Source organism: Triticum dicoccoides, chromosome 1A, assembly GCF_002162155.2.
Source record: "Triticum dicoccoides isolate Atlit2015 ecotype Zavitan chromosome 1A, WEW_v2.0, whole genome shotgun sequence".
Lineage (NCBI taxonomy): Eukaryota > Viridiplantae > Streptophyta > Magnoliopsida > Poales > Poaceae > Triticum > Triticum dicoccoides.
In genome coordinates, this window is record NC_041380.1 from 158,975,220 (window position 1) to 158,984,906 (window position 9,687).

General features: G+C 42.1%; 1 protein-coding gene and 1 long non-coding RNA gene across 7 annotated transcripts; both read left to right on the plus strand.

Annotated features, from left to right (window-relative positions):
• The first annotated feature begins 390 nt into the window (after positions 1–390).
• Positions 391–3,824, plus strand: LOC119368475. 6 transcript variants are annotated; one of them, XR_005176668.1, is made up of 5 exons: positions 392–1,047; positions 1,628–2,119; positions 2,210–2,287; positions 2,376–2,424; positions 2,567–3,824. It is a non-coding gene; the product is annotated as an uncharacterized LOC119368475 (long non-coding RNA). The 6 variants fall into 6 exon arrangements; XR_005176660.1 differs by having other exon boundaries at positions 391–1,047; positions 2,210–2,834; positions 3,302–3,824; XR_005176662.1 differs by having other exon boundaries at positions 1,628–1,683; positions 1,799–2,119; positions 2,210–3,824.
• A 1,273-nt stretch (positions 3,825–5,097) lies between these two features.
• LOC119368500 (shaggy-related protein kinase GSK2-like) lies at positions 5,098–9,237 on the plus strand. The gene is made up of 12 exons (XM_037633742.1): positions 5,098–5,362; positions 5,470–5,571; positions 6,031–6,090; positions 6,173–6,445; positions 6,529–6,603; positions 6,738–6,794; positions 7,246–7,386; positions 7,484–7,534; positions 7,609–7,704; positions 7,874–7,957; positions 8,539–8,640; positions 8,749–9,237. Exons 1-12 carry the CDS (start codon positions 5,288–5,290, stop codon positions 8,839–8,841), a joined length of 1,209 nt encoding a protein of 402 aa, XP_037489639.1. The 5' UTR covers positions 5,098–5,287; the 3' UTR covers positions 8,842–9,237.
• The last annotated feature ends 450 nt before the right edge of the window (positions 9,238–9,687 follow it).

Below are 9,687 nucleotides of genomic sequence, written 5' to 3' on the forward strand. Positions count from 1 at the left end.
GGAGGAAGAGTGTGTGTCTGTGTGTGTGAGGATTTGATGGTAAAAAAGATCGTCAATGTCGTAATATTGAACTCTTAAAATTAATGTGACCCCGTTGCAACGCACGAGCGTTCTTCTAGTGCATATAGATACCGTACATATATCTATCTACTACCACTATAAAAGCACGAGAGGGCGGAGAACCAAATCATCCCATCCATCCAAATCTGCAATCTAATGGTCTACATCCCTCAAACATACTAAACATGTTTTATGCTTTAATTACCCACCATGCCATTATGTTAATTAATTACCCACCATGCCATTGGGTTAACATCATCGGAACACATCCCGTTAAAAAAAATCCTCACGACGTCTCTGCCCTCTCGCGACCACGCCTGCAGTTATGGCCACCACCCCACACCTCGCCCCACCTCTTTCCCAGATCCTCCCCGCCAGCCACCACCCTCGACCTGTGCCTCCGTCGCCGGACCGCCGCGCCCCCGCTCCAGGCGCTCGGGCCGCCCCGTCCACGCGCTGCCCGGGCCGCCGCGCCCTCCCTGCCTTTCCTCACGCTTCCTCCCCCCGCCGCCGCCGCTCCCTCTTCCGCGGGTCGCCGTGCTCCCTCTCTGTAGCCACGGCCACTCGCTCCACCAGACGCTCGATGCCCATGTGGCGCTGCTGTCGCACGCAGCGACAAAGGGTTCCACGGCGGAGACATGGAAGAAGGATGACGGGGGTGGGGCCATTGCCATAGATGAGCGCAGCCCCGAGCAGATCCGATTAGGATCCTTCTCTCCATCTCACTCTCTTTGTGCCTTCTCCCCTCTCTGCTCTCCCGTCTCTCTCAATCTGCAGCAAGGTGTCGCGGGCTCGCGGCTGTGACGCCGGCGGCGGTAGAAACCACCACACCCTCTGCATCCAATTTCTCTTTCTAACGTCTCTGTGCATCAGCAGGTTTTAGTAGACGATCCAGATTGAGAAGGTCACATGAGTTTGCCAGCAGCACCCATCTGTGTATGCTCAATTACCTATCAGTAAAGATATACATATCATTTGGTGGAATATGTAAGTAGACCTTCTGTGTATGCTCGATTACCTCTTGTATTGAATTTTCTGAAATTTTGGATCGATCAACATGTGATCAGTGGTCAGATGTAAAACTTAGCCTTACTATCAGGTTGCATGTAAGAGGTACAATTACTTGATTATCAATGCGTACTTTTCAGAAGCTTCACTAACAAGTGCAAATATGTAGTCTGGAACCATCCCTGAAAAATTATTGGTAGCCCAGGTTTAGAAGCATTTAAATATCTTTTCCAATTGTTGTAAACTCACCAAAGCTTAGGAGCGGAACTCCCTTACATGGAAGCATCCTTGCCGATGAAAGAACACTATGTTGAAATATTTACCTACTAACTATCATACTAAGAAAAACCGCCATTGATTAGTTCTTAGATTCTGGAAGGGCCTATTTGGATTATTTAAGAACAATGCTTCATACTAAGAAATTAGGCCGTTCATAAGTTATTATTTCCTGGAAGGATTTATTTGATTGATATAAGATAAAAAAATTGCAAGCACCCAATACTTGTTTTCCCTAAATTATTGTACAGACTGCTAATTCCAGATTTGAATATCCTCCCAGCTGAGGAGCAATCGTATCACAAGGATGCACATGCAGAACAAGCCCGGTTGTCAAAGGTTCAAATACTGTGTACTTAATGAGTTGTATTTTGTGAATCCTTATTACTGTGTTTCATGAATCTAGACAATGGTAATACTAATCCAGACTTTGTCGGTATGGATGATGTTGTAGCCGCAATTGAGCCTCCACCTCCTATGTTTTTTGAAGGGCTTGGGAATGACACTAATAAAGTGGATGGGCAAGCTCAAACCAACGAGGTTACGATGTGATTAATTTCTTAGAAGTTCATATATGTTCTGCTTCGTGTCATCTTTAGTGCTTCAAGGGCAAACGGCTAGATTCAATTTGGAGCATCGCGGGAAGGAGCAGGCAGCAGCGGCAATACACTGAGGGTGGAGCAGCAGAGTCACCTGATCTACCAGTATGTCTGATTGATGCTGCCCACTGCTCCATCAGCTTGCATCCAGCATCTCTAAATTAGCATTATGTCAGGTAAATACAGATAATGAGTACTGCAGCCATGAACCTGTTGAGTTGGTATTTGATCCCATCTTCATGCACATGATAGTCCCACCTTTGCAGGTTCTCGATATATTTGCAATGGATTAAACAATGGGCCTCTCTTGATTCACACATGTTCACATTTCAAGCTATTTGATGGTAAATCTTGAATTTTATTTTCTTATATTTTTTTAGCGGATTAATTAGAACTGATTTGGTTTCTGATTTGTTTGGGCGAGTGCAACAGCTTGCGAAGCTTTACCACTAATCCACAGTCACTATGTAACAATTAAAAGGTGACTGATAGCTCCAATAGATGCATATTTAATATTTATTTCTGCACATCATTTAGACAGGTGGTTCCATTTGATACATTTAGGAAAAGTACGGTCTTTTCCGACTTTAGTTAATATCTATATTGTTTCTTTGCTATAATAGGCAGGTCTGGAAACACATGCTAATATAAGGCTTGAATTGCACATGTATTGTCTTATTAATCATGCACATTTTGGAGCATGATTATTTTCAAATGGTTTGTCTAACAATACTGAGGAGACCTGCATGTCTGTCAACATTCTTAATATGGAACCATTAGATGATGGATGACCATTTTTTGCAATATCCGACTGACTAATTGTACAATTGATAAGACAAGGGTTCGACTTACTTCCCTCTGCAAACATCTTCTTTGCTCAAGTAATTCAAGGTATGTTTCATTGCTCATTTAGGATGGCTGCTGAACCTCTTTGTGAACCAAGGAAGAAGTTCTCTATACAAAAATAACTTAGTTCTACATTGAAATTTTCACATATGGATAATTCAGTAACAAAAAAATTTGATTAATCGAGTTGGGAGATGTCACACAACACCATTTGCTCATAATTGTTATCTATTTGATCCTCGTGGCAGTCCTATATGTCATGAATAATTGAGTCATATGTTGATGCATATATAGTTTGACTGTGCACTTGCACGTGTGCAACGTTCCAAAAGGATAATTCATAACCTAGCAATTTTAGATATCTATGAACTTCAGTATGTGCCATCACGGTCTCAACAGGATATGGTACTCTGTTTTGATTTTTTATCAAAACCTAATTATCAATTTATATATGTGCGTACAATCTTTAACCATTATAGCTGACGATCTTTAACGTGTTTCATCATCTGTAGGCTGTGCAATGTGAGATAATCATGTATGGTGTTACCGAATGGGCTGGAAAGTTTCTAAATTATGAGCTCTGCATGATTAAGCGGCGTCGGGACCTGTACTTCATTTAATGCAGAGCAAGAAAGGAACATCAAAGAAGCTGTTAAAATGGATGGGAGAATTTGCTAAAACATGTTTACCTATTTTTTTAAAGATTAAGTGTATTCTAGAAAGAAAATAATTGTATGTTTCATGGAGTAACAAATCAGGAACTGTGCAGGTATGTGTTCATCTTGATGGGAGTTTGTCCGAGATGCTGGGCGAGGGGATTGTTTCCGCACTGCATGTATCCAAGTGTTTAGGGATGCCTTTTGCGAACAAATTTAGTTTTTTTTTGAGCGAGGAAATTGATACTTTTTTTGTGAATGTATTCGAGTGGGTGAAATACTCCCCATTTGTCTCGAGAGGTCCAGGTGTGGAAGCTTAGCACTGGGTTTGTCATTATTGAGGCAAGAATAGTTTGAATATGCACACTTTCATTATGTACTTGCAGTGCGTAATGCATCATGTGTAGAAAAAGATAGTTATATTTGTATAGAGTAAATTACAAGGTTTGAGGTATTTGAATAAAAAATACTTTGTTGTTTCATGACATGCAACAATGCGACCTTTTGTGCTCGTTATTATAAGTTTGAGTAAATTTGTATTAGTTAATATAATGTACGATGACTGCCACGTTTGACTAATTTTATATTAATTTAGACGTGCAAACATTTACTAGTACTCAATATGGAACACAGAAACCGACTATCAAAGCATTGCTGATCCGATCCCGCATACTATATATAGGTCATTAACTGACATATAAAAATGTTTGGATAATTTTACTTCTACAAATATACTCACAAAAACTGAGTACATTTTTAGCACTGGCTAAAAGGGTTATTATTCGAACGAAAACACATAATTGTTGCGTAAAAGATGTTGTATTTTCAGTACCAAATTTACGATTTGATCCAAAAATAAGGAGGCATTAAAATGATGCGGATCTTTGGGTCTCGGGTGCCAATGCACTTGAATTTGATCTTTTTAAAAGTATTGCGAAATTAGTCAAAAATTTCAGAAACTTCTTGCAAACAAGAATGATACGGTGTTATACCCGTGTGACAAGTTTCGCGAATGAATGAGTTTTATGGTATTTTAGGCTAAACAAAACAAAATCGACACTATATAAACATATTCACACCTTTTGTTTATGTCAAGGAGTCCACGGAAGTCACTTCTTCGCTAAACTTTTTATACAAGTATAACACTACAAGATTCTCGTCTCCGAAAATTTTCAGGAATTTTTGACTCTTTTTGTTATTTATAAATTATTATTTTTCAAACAGGTTGCAATGGGACCCAAGATTCATTAGGTATTTCCGGGCATTAAAATGACATACTATATAGCACTAATAAGGTTCTCCTATATGACATGAATGCGCCATCAATTTCTCCCACGAATACCCTAGTATATTTGTACAGCAATTAGTGTACAATTTTCACAAATTTCTCTGACGAATACCCTCGTATATTATCAGTTCATTTTCCGGCAGAAATTGAAAATATGCCGTAAATATATTTTAGCGGCATTGTTATCCTTTTGACCAAAAAATGAATCCCATTACTCGGCAATAAATGCGGCAGACTATATAAAACCCAACCTGATGCCCGGGGTACTCCCAGCAATTTGACTCCCGAGGCTCGTCTAGTCTAATCCACCTCCCCACTAATCCACCAGCTGTTTACACAGGGTCAGCTAACCGCTCTCTCTATAGATCAACGTCACTCCCCATCTTGTTCGTCTTGGTCACCCCCACCCCCACTTTCCCTTCACTGGTCAAAGGCACCACCACCCACATCACAGTACAAGCCAAGCCAAGCCAAGCCAAGCCAGAGAAGAGGACCAGGCGTAGGTGGATGCAAGTGTGAGCCCACCGTGTCCGCCCCATTCACACCCTAGCCACATGGAGCATCCGGCGCCGGCGCCGGAGCCGATGCTGCTCGACGAGCAGCCCCCCACCGCAGTCGCCTGCGAGAAGGTAACCGGATCTGTGCTGGGATGGTGTTGGCCGTGTGTTTCTTGGCGTGGTGTTCCGTTGAGCTGATGTTTAGCGTGTTGTTTTCGTTGGGCGCTCTTGTTGAGCAGAAGCAGCAGGATGGCGAGGCGCCGTATGCGGAGGGGAACGACGCCATGACCGGTCACATCATCTCCACCACCATCGGCGGCAAGAACGGCGAGCCCAAGCAGGTGAGCTCAGCGTCTCTTATGTTTCGCTTGTGTCTCTTGGCCTGAGTTTGCACGGCCAGTTCTTGCCTTGGTGAGATGTGTCTGCTCTCCTGCAGCTATTCTCTTTAGCTATGACAACTCATTGAAATATAGCTGTGTGGATTCTTGGTTAGATTTTTCTTCGTTTACCAAATACGAAAAAAATGTTTCAAAGCGGCTGAATTTATCAATTATCAAGGACGATGTAGCTTGTCAGCCTATTTTTGTAGTGCTCATTTGTTTGATCCTCATGTAACTATGGTTTGCTCAAGAGATCTGTTCCAAATATGCCTGTGTGGTGTTCCATACTGTGGGTTTTCGGGACAAATTTGGACGGCTTCAGTTAGATTTTGGCCAACACTAGTGCTCAAATCTGTTACTATGAGCAACAGCTGATACCTCTTTGGCGCCCAGTTGGTAATGTCCTGCTTTGTTTTTCAGACGATTAGCTACATGGCGGAGCGCGTTGTGGGCACTGGTTCGTTTGGCATCGTCTTTCAGGTGATTGCTCTAGCCATTGTTTGTTTCCTTGTTTGTGTTGTTGACTACCAGCCTGATGTTTAGGGAAATGTTGCATGTGTAGGCTAAATGCCTGGAGACCGGGGAGACAGTGGCCATTAAGAAGGTACTGCAGGACCGACGGTACAAGAATCGTGAGCTGCAGCTTATGCGTTCGATGATCCATTCCAATGTTGTCTCCCTCAAGCACTGCTTCTTCTCAACCACAAGTAGAGATGAGCTGTTTCTGAACCTTGTCATGGAGTATGTCCCGGAGACACTCTACCGCGTGCTTAAGCACTACAGTAATGCCAAACAGGGGATGCCACTTATCTACGTCAAGCTTTACACCTATCAGGTTTGTGAATTTCCAGTGAATAAATGTGAAATGTGTGTCTGTCATTGTGCAACTATTCTAAGTCAATTTTACATTTGTGGCAGCTATTCAGGGGGCTGGCGTACATTCATACTGTTCCAGGAGTCTGTCACAGGGATGTGAAGCCACAAAATGTTTTGGTATGTATCAGAGGCCGGGGTCTTCCCCTTTCTGAAAAAAATGTATCAGTGAACACTGAACAGATTTGCTCAGTTTTCATGTATGGCTTTTCTTGCTTGATTTTGAACTTGCCTCCACTTGCTATATTATACAGGTTGATCCTTTAACACATCAAGTTAAGATCTGCGACTTTGGAAGCGCGAAAGTTCTGGTATGTTGGCTCTTTCCCCAAGAGTTTAGTGATACGTACACACTGCTTCAATCCATTTGTCCTGTCGTGTAGGCTACTCATTCTATTCAGTATTGAACCAGAATCGGCATCATGGTCTGTGCTATTTTGATTTAGTCTTACTGTTTTAGGCTTATAGCTGGCCAGGTGTTAAGATTAAAATTAAGTCACTTTTATATACCTTACAGTTTGACTTCTTCAGATATTTTTGGTTTATAAACTATTATCTCTGTATTCCGCTTATTCCTTCCTAGATTGCTGAATTCTTGCTTTAGCCGAATGCAAAGTTTCTGATCTTCACTTCATTTATTTACATTGGATGTCCGACACTGAATTTAAACTTTTGTTCCTTTACTACAATATCAACCTGCATAGTACTTTGATGTTACTTACCTGCTAATCCGATATCGTTTTTCTTGTCCTGTTCTATCAGGTGGCGGGTGAGCCCAATATATCATACATATGCTCACGCTACTACCGTGCTCCGGAGCTTATATTTGGTGCGACTGAATATACAACATCGATAGATATATGGTCAGCTGGTTGTGTTCTTGCAGAACTGCTCCTTGGTCAGGTTAGTTCCTTCGTTTCGTTCACATATATTGCAATCTCCTAGGTTCCAACTAAGATGTCAATACTGTAGTTTCTGATCTTTCATTTGTTTTTGCTAGCCATTATTTCCAGGCGAGAGTGCAGTCGATCAACTTGTAGAGATAATCAAGGTCTGCAAACATTCCATATATCTTTCTTTCGCTTATACTATTAGATGTTGTTGACCTTTGTGATGTTCTTGTAGGTTCTTGGAACGCCAACTCGGGAGGAAATACGTTGTATGAACCCGAATTATACGGAGTTTAGGTTTCCACAGATAAAAGCTCATCCTTGGCACAAGGTAGGCTTGCAATCTCATTCTAATGTCCAATCATATATCACATTTGCTGTTATTAATATATGTGGCTCACTGTTATTAATATAGCTCAGCCGTATATAAGATCTGCTGTAATATACTTAACCATGTAATGTGATGCCTACGTGTACTGATTGCACTTTGCTGTGACCAGGTTTTCCACAAGAAAATGCCTCCTGAAGCCATAGATCTTGCTTCACGTCTTCTTCAATATTCACCAAGCCTCCGTTGCACTGCTGTAAGTTTTTTCTTTTCACGTTGCTTGCTCTTCCAGGTGTTTGTTGCGGCAAGTAGGAGAGGAACAGATGAATGTAAATGTAAATATGAATGGTCTTTTAGAGACAATCAGATATATAATTGTCCTTATTGATTGTTGGTAACTTATTTATGTATATGTGTGTAGTGTACGTTTGTCAAACTAGATTGATCAGTACTAGTCTTCTTTTTTTTCTTTTCGAAAAGGGGGGACTCCCCGGCCTCTGCATCAGAGCGATGCATACGGCCACAATTATAAATAAATAAAGTAGTTCAACAAGGTCTTGCAATCTGCTGCAAAAAAGTAGGCTGGCTCACAAAGAGCTAGAAAAACAAAAAAGGCCCAAAAGCCACAACCGGCTGGCATAAGATAGATAGATAGGTAAACTAATCGCCTATCCTATTACTAGTCTTCTATGAGCATCATAATCATAGTTATGAGGACCGCTAATCCAGTACCATAGATCGATGCTTGGCAGATGACGAGTTGATATTTAGTCGTCTTGTAACATGTTTTGCTATAGCGTGATGGCTATATTCACGCATTTGAATATCCGCATGCAGCTTGACGCATGTGCGCATCCTTTCTTTGATGAGCTATGGGAGCCTAACGCGCGCCTGCCAAATGGACGCCCGTTCCCACCTCTGTTCAACTTCAAGCATGAAGTAAGTGCATCAGAGAAAAACTAGGCTGCTCATTTGCAATTTGACAAAAATGTATGCAACCTGTTCGTGCTGTTGTGCTTATGGGATCTGCTTTTTTTTTTTCTGCAGCTGGCCAATGCTTCACAAGACCTCATCAACAGGCTTGTGCCTGAACATGTTCGCCGACAAGCTGGTCTTGCTTTTGTGCATGCGGGGAGCTAAATATGCGCACCGGTGCCCTCAACCTTGCACCTTATTGTTTTGCCATGGGCAGAAGGGTGGTGGTTTAAGATGGAGGCAGGTCAGATGATCCCTGGAGCGATATATGCCAGATTCCATCATCAGGAGTACCGGTAGAGCACCGAGGAATAACAACTGTCTAGATCATCTGCCAGGGAAGGAGACTTGCCAGGGAAACAGCATAGCCTTACGCCGTGGACCCGAGTTTTCTTTCAGTTTTTGCCCTATTGTAAGAGTTATTAATAGCTTCTTAATGTACTGTAGCTCGTAAGTTGTCAACTATTTTGTTCTCCATTCACTGACGTATTGTTGCAGTAAACTTCGCTGTTCAATAAGTTGTGTCATGGCAGAGCTTGCACGCCCACTGCCTGTCATGTAGTCAAGCTGTCTATTTTCTGTTGGGTAGTTGCGACCCGTCGTGAGATGGCATGGCTGAACTGGAATTAGGGTTCGTGGGATCGAGAATTGGGGAAGCTATAGGTTTAGTATGGCCAAAGGCTCACAATATAATCCAATGCTGATTCCAGAAAAACGGGGGAGGCTTAAATTGCCCCGCTAGCAACAGGTAGAAAGGAAACAACTCGGCAAGTGAACTGATACAATAATACTCCCCTTGTCTTAAAATAACTGTCTCAATTTTGTACCAACTTTAATATAAAGTTATACTACGGTTAAGACATCTATTTTGGAATGGCACGAGTAGTAAATAATGGTTGAATAGATGGAGTCCCACGAGCCGTCCGATCCTGTGACAGACGGCGAGTCCCACGAGCCGTCCGATCCTGTGACGAGCTTCAATCTTGAGCGTCCACTAACTGAATCTTGATG

What these genes read in the sequence shown, in the direction of transcription:
- LOC119368500 (XM_037633742.1), top strand. Translation starts at nt 5,288, where the DNA reads ATGGAGCATCCGGCGCCGGCGCCGGAGCCGATGCTGCTCGACGAGCAG. An exon ending in CGTTTGGCATCGTCTTTCAG is followed by an intron (nt 6,091 to 6,172) that starts GTGATTGCTCTA and finishes TTGCATGTGTAG; the next exon opens with GCTAAATGCCTGGAGACCGG. An exon ending in TGAAGCCACAAAATGTTTTG is followed by an intron (nt 6,604 to 6,737) that starts GTATGTATCAGA and finishes TATATTATACAG; the next exon opens with GTTGATCCTTTAACACATCA.